At 45.2% G+C, this 13,337-nt stretch overlaps 1 protein-coding gene across 1 annotated transcript in view; it reads right to left on the reverse strand.

The window, feature by feature from the left end:
- Positions 1-13,337, reverse strand: part of LOC146810320 (cholesterol transporter ABCA5-like) — a 1,540,893-nt gene that overhangs the window by 292,066 nt on the left and 1,235,490 nt on the right. Inside the window, exon 32 of the mRNA XM_085617316.1 lies at positions 653-822. Within this exon, the coding sequence (XP_085473442.1) occupies positions 653-822 (170 nt within the window). The remainder of the gene's footprint in view (positions 1-652; positions 823-13,337) is intronic.

The following is a 13,337-nucleotide window of genomic DNA, read 5'->3' on the forward strand; positions in this document are numbered from 1 at the left end:
TAAGCCTATGATCTTAGTGGTTTATGAACAGACAGGAGAGTTTAAGAGTCCATCTGGAATACTAAAATCTCAACTTTCCTGATATGTAATTGGGTACAGTCTGGAGTAGGAACTCATTCACAATGCCTTTCTAATCACCATCCGTACACTTGTATAGCCTGCCCGCCTTCTGGGTTTTGGAATGAATTGACTATTGTGCCTCCTACTCAGCCAGGCTGAATGACTTTGGACACTAATTCCTGTGACTGTTCTCCAAGTCACCTCATTATTTTGATGTCAGCCAAGAAACACAATGCAAGATGCCAAACACCCTTGAATCCTTCACATATGTATCACTTGGAGTTTCTTGAAATCGAGAGTATGGGAGTAGCACTTGTGCAGCAAGATATAGAGTTAACTGATAATTTTACAATAATCTAAAGCAGAAAAACATGGGATTGAGGTTCTCCTGGCCCAGTAGCTAGTTGTTTGCATGAAAATATTTTGCCATGTGAAAATAATGATTTAAATAACCTTTTGAAAGTTATATAAATATTTACAATCAAGTTACATACTGAACTAAAGCCCACCATTTCAGCGAAAACGTAAAGGCATTATTTTCCATCGGTGAAGATCGTTCAAATAGAAAAATAACTGCTGGATAAAAGATTACCGTTTTATAACGTCCTTCAGATCACTTGCAGTCATTCCTTTGATGGCTCCAAAAACCTCAAGATGTTCTTGCAGTGTAATTTCAGGCCAGAGAGGGTTGGTTTGGGGACAATAGCCAACAAAATTAACAGGATTGGTACCTTCAGTCTGTGAGTATTCACCCATCTGCACCTGTACAAATAGTCATTACCGCCGATAAATGCTACATTTTGTGTCATAGCAATGTGTACTTTTTTACTACAATCAAATGTTTGATGACAGTTTCTTTGAAGTGAAAAGACACTTAAACCATTAATTCAGTTTTGTGAAATTCTAAGGCTTTTTCTGTAGAGCAACTTGTATATGAAGAAAATGTTCCGCTCAATACATTCAGAAAGTTAGCAACAAAATCCAAATATTCAGATTCAAATATTCAGGAATGAGTATGAATACTAAAATTCCAATATCCTCACAAAACAGTTCACCATATCTAAATCTATATTGACCTGTGACAAAGGAGAGTTTGATGCTTAACACAGTGACTAAGTCCAACTGTAAGCATTGAAAATAGGCCCCTTTAGCCCAAAGTTAAGTAGTTAAGAACAATCATAATAAAGGTGCAGTGAGCTCTTTACGCCACAACATTTGCCTCAACAGTCCTAAAATTGGGGAATTTAACATTTAAACAGAGAAATAGATATTTATCAGTGTTGCACTTGACTACTTACAAAGGCTTTCAATGACCCACAATACAAAATCCCAGAAGTGTATTTACTATTTTCAATGTAAATCATGACACTTTCAAATTTAACAGCTGAAAGCAAACTTGTTAGCTGCCATCTTTAACCTCCTTGTTATTCTCTGAGATATTTCAAGCGTATGGCACCCATTAGTTTATTACTTCATGTGGATGCACAGGCATGAGAGCTTCGCAATGTCTTTAAATCAAGCATAGAATAATAGTTAGGTGTTATTGTAAGACCAATGTATCTTAAGGTGGTTCGCAATGAGTGGTGACCACTTGGTTTTAATAATTCTGAGGTAAGGACTTTTTGGGAGCAGAGTCTCTCCATCTCTAACTGACACAAACAAGGGTCAGTTCACTAAGGGGTCCATTAGTATGGCGGGCGGACTTTGTCCGCCCGCCATAGCCCTGGGAAATGGGACCGCCCGCAATGCATGCGGCGGTCCCGCATGTGAAATTAGGATGCGCCCGCCACACTGGGGAGCGCATCCCGCATTATTAACATTGCGGCGGTGGGTGCTTTCAGCAGCACCCGCCGCAATGTCAAAAATGCATGTTGTGCATTTGCATGCACAACGTGGCAGGCACCGCGCGGTGCCTGCCATGTTGTGCATGCAAATGCAGGGGGGTACCATAGGTACCCCACATGTGCCCCACCACCCCCCCCAACATCCTGGGGGCCCGCAACGGACCCCCAACTTCAAACTCCGCATGCCTTTCCGTGGCGGCGAACGGCTGCTTACCATCAACATAATAATATGTATGGCAGTGTCTAGCAGACAACGCCACCATATTCAACCCGTTTCCGCCCGGTCGACTCATCGACCGGGCGTAAAAGTGGCGGACGGTCTTCCCGTCCGCCACGGTACCCCCGCCATACTGATATGGCAGGGGGTAATTTCTATGCGGGTGGTGATTATGGCGGGCAGATCGCCACCGCCGTTCAGGCGGTGGCGATCCGCCCGCCATACTAATGGCTATCTAAATGTCTGCCCGCTGCGCAGCATGTTGTGAAAGTTTCAAAACAGTAAATCTTTTGATCAAATGTACACATCAGCTCTGCAGTGCTTTCTTTGACCCTTCAGCCCTTCCCTTTTCCGATGGAAAAGGTTCACCACCTTTAGGAGGAAAGCGGCTCTAACTTGTCAGTTAAAATGATGTGTATGGAAGCATAAAATAGTCTAGAAAGGTAAAGCGAGACAATGAATGGGTTTGTAAGGTGACTCCATTAAAAAGACAAGAACCAGGGAAAGATCCCACAGTGACATAAAAGAGTGGAGGAAACATACTGGTCAGACCTTCCTGATTTGTAAAACAAAGGAGGTGTTGAACAGGGATGGTTGACCAGGGAGGCAGAAGAAAGCTGGGAAGGCTGCCAGGTACCCTTTCACCATATCCCCAGGACCGTCTCCTGTGCCAGAAAAAGCGCAAACTTGAGAATGTGCCGGAGTTAGAAGAGCTGAAGAGCAAAGCTAGCGGAATTAAATCCGGATCCCCACTAGACCCAGCTCGCCCCGAGATCCTAATGCAGGGAGGAAACATCATTATGCGTTATATCTCTGAGCTCATTGCACGCACCTTTCAGCTGGGAGAAGTTCCCCATAAATGGAAGCAAGCGACAGTACGTCCACTAAAAAACAGCCGTCAAAAAAGGCGTCAAAAGATCACTCTGTGCTAGAAAATCTTCGCCCCATCTTGTTACTATCTTTCTTTGCAAAATTTGCAGAGAAAGTAATAAGCAGCTAACTAATCATATCAACAAGAATGACCTATTTCAATCAGGTTTCAGAGCTGCGCACTAAACGGAGTTGGCGCTGCTTTTGGCCACCAAAACACAGACAATATGCGGATGAAGGGCAGACGGCTGCACTGATCCTTTTGGATCTAGGTGCGGCTTTTGATACCGTCTCCCGTGGTCTCCTCCTCCAAAGATTAGAGACATGCAGCGTTAGGGGCTCCACTCCGCGCTAGATGACAACTTTTCTCTCCTTGTAGAGCTCTCAAGTCGTACAACACAAGCATACATCCAAGAGTATTTCCCTGTCACAGGGATTCCCACAGGGATCAATCCTAAGCCCCTTGGCTATTCAATTTATAGGTGGGACCACTTGCAGAGGTAGTGGAAGGTCATAACGTGACCATCGTGTCATATGCTGGCGATACTCAGCTGATTGTCGCGTTGTCTCAGAACCCGGAACAGACAGTCCACCAATTCTCCCAATGTCTGGAGGATGTAGCAGCGTGGATGTCCAACCATTGCTTGAAACTCAATGGAAACTAAACAGAGGTGTTGATCGTGGGAAAAGCCCAAACCATTTGGACATCTGCATGGTGGCCTGAGACGTTAGGTCAACTTCCAACTCCGAAAGTAGAAGTAAAAAACCTCGGAGTGTGGTTTGACTCCAAACTGACATTTGGCAGCCAAATCCGGAAGATGACGGGGAAATGTTTCGGGACCCTTAAAGTCCTGAGGACACTCCTTGACCTATTACCCACCAATGCAAGGAAAACGATAGTACATGCCTTGGTCACCTCCCAGATGGACTATGGCAATGTTCTATATCTGGGTGCGTCCAAAAAAGGGCTGACAAAACTCCAGTCGATACAAAACGCGGCAGCCCGCCTAGTGTTGAACCTTTCAAAAAGAACATCCACAACGAAGGCCTTGGCAAGCTTCCACTGGCGACCTGTGGAGAAGAGAATTATGTTTAAGGCAATGTGTTACTGCCACCGAATCCTGTCAAAAAAGGGTCCACTGTATTTTCAATCATTGATTACATCTTATACACCAAGCCGGAACCTAAAATCCAAAGGCAGGGCACTGGTGACTGTGCCGAGAATACAGCAAGCGAGGATGGGTGCACGCTCCTTTAGATATCTAGCAGCCAAGACCTGGAACACATTGCCTACAGACATAAGAGCAGAACCCTGTGAAACCACCTTTCGCAAAAATCTAAAGACTTGGGGCTGTTCCCACTATCAAACCAGAGTGGATCCACTAGAACTACTGTCACATGCCTCTAGCTTTTCGCTTAGAGTTTCTCAGCTGCCTCACTGAAAGGCTGCTTCTAGCGCGGGGACACACCAGTGGTGTAGCCAAGCGGTTTACAAATGGATAAATAAATAAATGTCAGACAGACATGCTTTCAATGGGTCAACTTGTAGCTCAGTGCACCAAGCGACAAATCTGTGCCTTCTCCCAAAATAAATAGACTTGTAGGAAGAATGTCAGGTGGATAAGAGCACATTGACCACATCATCAGGTAGGTAAAAGGCATTGAGGTGTTACAGCTCAATCTCCACACATGAAGGCCTAGGCTCTGGATGTGCAGGTGAGGAACTAGACCATCTAACTGGGAGAGAACCCTGAGAGGTAGGGGCATACAGGGAGAGGTGCAGTAGGTCTGCGAACAACACATTTCTAGGCCAATCCGGGCCCCTAAAATGACTTGACCTGGGTGTTTGCAATGCTTTTTCAAAACTCAAGAATCAGGGGCATGAGACGGAATGCGTAGTGGATAGGAAAGCTCTACTTAAACTGAAAAATGTCCCGTAATGTTCCCTGTCTTGGATACTGGAAAGCAAAGAACATTGGGCAATGTGAACTGGAATGAATGGCAAAGAGCTCCCTATGATTATTGGCCATCAACTACATTATGTGCCCAGCACTACAGCCTTCAGCTTCCCAATGAAAGAGACTGAGATCCTACTTCCCTTGCTTGCTGATATACCACAATGCAGCCATAGTGTCTGTCAAGATTTCAACTCCTCCAGGTAATAACCCCACCCTACAGTGGAGGGGGTAGGAAGAGCATTCTTCAGTAAAGGTTCTCCTGGTTTTCCTCCAAACCCAACCAGGCAAGCTCCGTTGCAGTGTGCCTGGAAACCATAATGGAATCTGTATGGTGTCCCCCATGCTGAAACTGCTGCCTGCGAAGACACCACTGAAGAGCCTCATTTGCAGGTGAGCTTCTGTGACCAGGACATTGCAAGAAGCCCTAACAGGCAAAGGACACAAAGGACTGCAATCTGAGCACCTTCCTGTACTCATGGGAGAAGAGCATGAATATCCAACACACTCTGCTGGGGTGGAAGGCTCGGCCCAAGGTGGTATTCAGTACTGCTCCTATTAGCAGTAGGGTTTCAGAGGGCTTCAGGTGAGCTCTGAGCACACTAATAGAAAACCCAAGTCACACAGGAGGGATACCACTGGCAACAGATGTCACAGTACCAACTTTGGAGTGCTGCTTTTCAGAAGTCAATTTCCAAGTAGGGAAACATTGGTTTTCACAACTTCCTGAGATGGACTGCCAAAACCAACATCGCCTTTGTAAAGATCCATGGTACTGATGTTAGACCGAAGAGAAAGAACACTAATTGACAGTGAGTCGAGACCATCACAATCCACAGGTGCTTCATCTAGGACTCCGGGGTCGGTAACACCATCCACTATCCAAGTTTGAGTGCCAAAAAAACCTGTGGAAGGGGCAGCACCTTCAACGCCTCATTGCAAAGGAACATATACAAGATCCTGAGCTCCAGGACCATGCAAAGACTGCATCCTTCTTTGGAACATGAAATGGCATTGTTGACCAATTACCTGTTCTGACACCAACTCCACTGCGCCTTTCACAAGCAAGGCGGAGACCTGTTGTAGTCGGAGGAGGTGTTCCTGCGCAAGGTCTGACCGAGGAGGAGGAGCCCAGGGGGTGCTACTGTTGGAAGACTAGAAAATACCCATTTTACACAATTTGAAGAACCACTGGCTCGAAATTATGGCCTGTGGAAAAAGGAAAACATGTCTCAAATGGGCCAAGAAGAGAAATCTAGAGCTGCTTCCTTGCAGAAGACGCAAAGGAGGAGGTAGTAGTAGCCTGTAGGGCTAGACGTCATTGCCCCTTTACACAACCTATGGGTTTTTTCCCTTGTTGCTGTGTGAGAGCCTCTTGGCTTTGGCAGATGTCGAGACTTCTCACAAAGCCCTGAAACTTCCAAAATCACTGACACACTTTCCTTTGTGTCTGAAGATCAAAGGAACATGCAGTAGCTGAACAGGTCTCAAAACGTTCCAAGGCTGATTAAGCCTTCTCCTTGAACAACGCTGTGCCTTCGAAGGGGAAGTTCATGATTGTCATTTGACTGTTCTAGCCAGATTTATATATCTACAATCTGGATACGATTCTTCTGCTGCCCGAGGTAAGGGCAACCATTTCCCGAAGCCACAATGTCAACACATACTGGAATATGTGGTAGGCAAGTTTCCTCTGAAAACTGCCTCCTTCTCAGGAAGAAAAAGCCAAAGGCATAACAAACATCATTGATGGATGAAGACTTCAAAGACATGAATGAAGAAAACCAGAAATCAGGAACATAAAAATGGAATTCTTTGGTAGTGAAGAGTTAGGATCAGCAAGTGGAGGGTGCGAGGAAACAACTAGAGGAGCACATCTTTGTTGTGATACATCCACGAACCAGACTGAAGCTGTTATATAGCAAAAGAACATGAACAGGAAATGACATGAAATATCACAACGGGAACTATAATGATGTGGAAAATGAGGAAGAAACAAAGGAAGAGATAGCCATGATGTAAAAGTAAAAATAAACAGAAAAAAGTCTGAACTTGACTAGATGCAGTGTAGCTTTATAAATCAGCTGCAAACTCTCAGGCAGGTGATTGCTATTTTAGAGCTGGAGGAACAAATAGAAGAAACCAGGACACCAAGAGAAGGCAGCTCCAGGTGAGTGAGACTCACAGCCTGCCGATGCTGGCTTCTTGCAGAGTAATAGGACGTCATGAACCCCAGAAACATGCAAAGTACCTCAGAAACATGCAGGGACCTCGGACACCTAGATGACTGAGACACTGTGGCTCCAACACAGACGAGAATCCTGAGGTTCTCAGCTCGGCATGTGATTTAATAGCGATCGACATTCCTATGGATCTGGCGACCAATTCTGTTGTATTCAGACCTGACTGGATGACATTGCATGATGCTGCATACCCATCTCTGATGTGGTCTTCAAAGTGGACTTAAAGTTCCTGTTGGAGATTAGGGATTAGTGTGCCAGCCACATCCCAGAGGGGGTGAACATAACATTCCAATAACCTTTTTATTTTTATTTGCAAAGCACACTATCACTATGAGGGTATCCTTGAGGCATTTATGGACATGAGGGCAAGTCTCCCAACCACAAAGATGGTCTTGGCTCAGGCTTCTATCTTTTTCGTTTCCCTATTCTCAACAGTAGTAGAATAATTCCCAGTAGTCACTCTGGATGAGGATGAAGCTTGCATGACAAGGCTCTCTGGCGAACAATAATGAGTGGTCAATGGGGCTGGATGTCTCTTGGCATTAGCAAGGTTGACTGCAGGAGTCGAAGATGGGTTGGCCCATGTTTATAGTACAGAATGTTAGCCTTAGTCTCCGTGGATGGCAAAGGAAGCTCCAAAATATTTGCTGCCTTGTGAATAATGGAATGATAGAAGGATACGCTGGGAGGCTGGAGAACAATGGGTCTACAAATCTCAGTTCTGTGGAAGTGTCAATTCTGCTAGCCTCTGATAGACCCTTAATTCCAGCATAGACTTTTGAGGATCACCCTAGTCACAGTCCATATGAGAATTACACTAATCACAGTCCATACCAAACAGGTCAAATATCAAATACTATTGTTTTTCCAATAAACACTGTGACTTCCTCCTAGACCAGTGAACTGAAGTTTGGAAGCCTAAGGAGGCAACGGCAACGGCAACAGTGCTATACGAGAAGTTGGTGCCTGGGCTGTAGCAGGAGCTGGAGTCAGCAGTGTGACTCCCCGCAGATTAAAAAGTGATTTAATAACCCCTTCCTTGCATTTAGAAGAGCTGGAAAGATACAAGTCAGGTGGATAATGTTTTTCTTCCCGTTTTACACAGTCTGGCGTGAGTACTTTTGATACCCTGAATCCAAGGCATCATATGGTTAAGGCCAGGTAGGACACATAACCGCAACCTGATGAAATCATCTTTTAGTTGTCTGGCCCATTCTGTCTCTAAATAGGGCAGTGGTTTGAGAATTTTGTATTCAAGTCAAAATAACTTTATTCGGTTCCAAAAACCATAAAAGTGTCACACGGATATTAGCTAAAAATGAAATTTACATATCATGGTTACAGAGGCTTAGATAAAAACAAACAATAAAAGGCAGGTAGTAAATAGCGTTCAAACAGTGTAGGGAGGAAATATGGACCCTCACATCGAATCCCCCATACGTCCGTCAACCATAACATTTCGTCCATATAATACATTTTGTTATAAAAGGGTTGCACAGGTTTTATTAGGCAATAATAACTCATAGCGTTTTCTTATAGACATTGCAACTCTAATAAAATTCGAAACAGCAATGGAGATTGCTAAACTAGACAAAGACTGTAAAAAATTAAAACTGCCAATGTAGGTACATGCCCGTGTTTCCCTCAAAGGTGGGGTTACTAATTTCCTCCTCAACTCTTTGTAAAGGGGACAAAACAAAATAAAGTGCAACGTGCTCTGAGCTGCCAAATAACTATAAACTATGAACCCATCCTGATTGTTTAGAGAATGCCACTAAAAAAGGCAATGTGCTTAATCGAAACCTAGTCAAATAAAATCGTGCTTGAACGTTAGTGGTAATAATTGGATAAAATTGCTGTTCTCTGGGAAATGGACGTGGGGGGCCTGATACTACCATTTGTGCACGGCACAGGTGTGCCCTAGCGTAAAATGTCTCTTTTATAACGGATTTCGCATTTATATCAATACTTTCAGGATTGTCATAGTAGTTCCCCAAACCTATGTCATGTAGATTGTCCTTCACAAAACGGAGCCAGGGGATAGACAATGGTGGTACAATCTTTGATAACATCCCTTGAGAACGTTAGGTTCTCAGATAACCAAATCTTGGCCCATAAAAGCAATGGGGTAATGTCAATTCGATCTTCGAGATAGGCCAGCCCTATCTCCTGGTGACAAACAGGAGTGGGGCACTATTTGGGGCCAGCAATAACCTTTTAATAAATGTATTTTCCAGAACATGCAGTTGTCAGGTTTTATGGTAGCCCCAGACTCCTGCCCCATAGGATGCCACAAGCAAACATTTGGCTTTATAAAGGGTATCCAATTCGGTCACCGGTTTATGGCCTAACTTGCGGGCAAAACGAAATTACCTCTCCACAACCCGACTAGTATGTTGTACTGTAGCTGTTATAAGATGGTCCCAATTCATAGAATTGTTAAAAATATTCCCTAAATAGGTGTACAAAAATTGCTTGTCAATGGTCTTGCCCCTATCCTCAAATTTTCTTGTATTTGTTACTTTGGGGCCACACCCCATGACATAAGATTTAATAAAATGTACTTTTAAATCCAGTGCTGCCATTAAATCGGTAAAAGCGTTAAGTGACTTTTGGAGGCTGTTGGCAGTCAGAGCCATTAAAACAGTATTGTCCGCATATGATAACAATGGGATCGCGTTGCCTCCAATTTTAGGAAAGTCAAATTCCTACTCTATTAAAAAGCCTCTTAACCATTTGTCTACAATAAAAATAGGAAAGGAGCTGAAATGCAACCCTGCCAGACACCTTCTGTGGAGACATTGGGCCCCGCCTCCCCCCCCCCTAGAGCCGTATCGTACGGATACCGATGTAGAGGTGTGAAGCCTACGTAGGAGGGATACAAGGGCTTCTTCAAAACCCATTTGTTCCATCATTCCCCACAATTCCTCCAGATTAACTGTATCTGGATACGTTCATTAAGGCCAGATGGTTAGAGCCCCTCCTAGCCTTCATGTACTTGCCCATGATGAGGGACCAATTGAGGCACTGTTCTGTTGTACTCTAGTCACAATAGGTATGCAGTTCCTCAAGGCGGATAAAGTGATCAAGAGGTGGAGGAGGGGGATCCTCCTAGTCGGAACTAGACTCCACACACACCCAGCAAGATAGGTGTCATGCTTCATCATTTGGACCTGCTCCTCGTCGGGTCGGTGCTGCAGTCGGTGTTGAGTTAAAAAAAGATTGGTTAAAAAAAACAGTGTAGCAGAGAGTTTGCTTAAAATCTCGAAGGACGTCGGCAGGGTCGGTTTGAACTCAGTCTGTTGGTGAGACCGGTTACATGTACCAGTGTGTCGGCGGAGTTGATTCGAAGCGTGGGTGCGAGGCAGGAGGCAAGTGCATGTGGACACGAGTCATACACCAGGCCTCAAGGCGCTGTTGCTGCATTGTCGACAGTAACACAGCAGTTATATCCTGCAATAAAACGGCATTCTTCAGCCGCAAACACATTTCACAAATGAAGAATTAATTTAAATAGCTGGCTTTAACCCTCCACGCTTACTTACATGCTCAGAGGAGGTAAAAGTGACGCAATTCTTAACCCCGCTAGCAGACTTTGTGTAATATATATGTGAAAACATCGACGGCCAGGCTTCCTGACTGGTCCACGTGACAGGGGACTAGCGCGTCACCGTGAAAAAAATAAAATTGACCACCGGACAAAATTTGGTGTATATATAATCGGGTGCATATTAAAAAAAATCCCGCCGAGCCTGGCAGGCCGTGTGTGGGTTACACTGTGTTCACTAGAGCACAGCTTCCGGGGACATCTAGTGAGGACGAGGGAGATGGGCTTCTTGAGAACAGAAACAGCTCAACGCTAGCTATTGCCTATTCATCAGGAAGGCGTCTGTCTACCTCGAAGAGGAAGGGCTGGCTCCGTCTTGGGGCACCGTCTGTAATCCGGCCTTCACCCCTTATCCCTCCACACATCTAAACCAAAACAGCCCTGTGTTTGCACTTCTTTCTTTGGGGATAAACAGGTTCGTTTAAATCACAAATCTATCACCTGCTCCACTTCCACCTCGCTAAGTGCATTTCATTGTGTTTTCCCGCCTCCTCCGCTGCGAAACAAAACACCAGGAAGTGAGCCTTCTTGTCAGCCGTGGTCGCCCGGACTGGAACCAGGGCTCCCCCTATATGAATATACAGTTTTCAGATAGCACGTGACATAATACTGGCTTGGTGGTTTTTTTTTTCTTTTTTGTTGCTAGTATGCGTTCAGGCTTGCACAAACAGATGACAATACGTGCTTATTGGCACATCCTTCTGTTGTTAAAGTCACGTCGTGTGTGGCAACCCAGGCTGAGTTTCCAGCACCAAAGTCGGCAGTTTAGCCGACGGACCACATCCTCTTCCCCAAGAAACTTAACAAAACCCAAATCATAACTAAACAAATCATTTAATATCACCGCGCCTCAAAAGGAATGGGTCTGTAATGCAACTGGTGCCCATGTAAAGCGCTGTTATACCTTCGGGTCGCGTTCGCGCTATATAAAACTTCAACAGCAAAAAAACTCGGAAAAAATGAAAACCATCCGTAGCAGTGCTTTCAGTATTTTAAACGATTCATTTCGAAACCACGAGGGGCTTTCGAGGCTCTTACTCCGGAGGGGTGTAGACGAGTATGCACATAAAAAACATATTGCCCGTTAACATGTCTAAATAGGGGTGTGGGTGGGTACGAACAGTAAGGGACAGTACAGATGACTTCGAGCCAGACGCGCAACGCACATTGGGATCAAAGGGCTTCAGCCCCACTCCCCTCACGTCGTGTGTGGCAACCCAGGCTGAGACGGCTTCCTGGGCACCCGAGTACTTCACAGGTCTTTAAAAGGCCATTTGCTTGTGAATGAGGCTTTGCTGTTTTTCACCCCTTCTCAGAGCCCCTGCATCTCCACTCTTAACTACTGCTGGAAGAGTCAGCCCCCCACCCGAATTTTTTTCTTAGCCCCCTCGAAATTTGGCTCTAGTTGTGCCCCTGCTACGAGTGTATCTAAAGGGTGATGGTGACCAAGCGTGCACCACTGAGCGCCGCTCCTCTAGATGTGTGCACGAGGGTGCTGCTGCTCATGTCTGTGTAAACAAGTCTGGTGCCCGCCCAGCGTGGGCTCAACAACCGTCCTTTGTGGAGGGTGCCGAAGCCACCCGAGTCTGCGCACATCAGTGGTCCAAGTGTGTGTGTGTGTGGGGAGGGAGGGGTCTGATGGGCACGACGTGCCCATAATTGTAACAAGCATTGGCATAGCCAATAGGTCTCGCTTTTTTGGACCTTATAAATATTTAGTTTTGCAGCCCAATATCTTTTGCGCAACACCATCAGCTGTTAAATGGCTAAACCTTGTACCTTATAGGTGTTTAGCCATGCAACAGTTGATGTTGCTGCACCAACGATATTGTGCTGCGTCACTCCGCAGGCACTGCGTAACCACCACACGACGAGTTGTGGGGACACAAGTCGCGCCATAAGTGGAGTTCGGTGACAAAGCTGCAGGCCCTGGAGGGTCGCTCTGGCAAGAACGAGCTGACTGGACGCGCCATCTGGGCGCCATGAACAATCTATGTTCCTGTTTCCTTTACTCTTTTCTACCCTCCTGCCGTCCGCAAGTACGATTCCTGGCAGGGCCAGCTCGGCTTTTCATCCTCCTGAAGTCTCTAAATAAAGAAGCATTGGTGATAGTAATAGCAGGCACTGACAGCACCACACGACCCCATGACGCGTGCCACCCTGTGCCGGTGCTGAATTTATATTCGGCATCGGGTATTATTGTTGCAGTTATTAATGCGCTCCAGCGCCTCGAGGGGAAATGAAGCACTGTATAAATGAAACAACAGTACAATTCTATTATCATTATAAGATGCTCATGACTTTTAGTTCATAACAAGGGTCACGTTGCCTGTGTGTTCTCTCACTAGACTTTATGTTTTAAACGGATACATTTGCATTTCTTGTAGCATTTACATAGCACCTTGTACCCTTTATGAGGCCCGAAGCGTTTTAGAGTATAGGAGTAAGGGTGGGGTAATCAGGTGACAAATCATCAGAGCACAATGCCTTTTATTTGTGTTTTCGTTTTTCAAACCTAAATAAAAGGCTACATTGCAATTT

The sequence above is a fragment of the Triturus cristatus genome, chromosome 7, assembly GCF_964204655.1.
Source record: "Triturus cristatus chromosome 7, aTriCri1.1, whole genome shotgun sequence".
In the NCBI taxonomy this organism is placed as follows: Eukaryota; Metazoa; Chordata; class Amphibia; order Caudata; family Salamandridae; genus Triturus; species Triturus cristatus.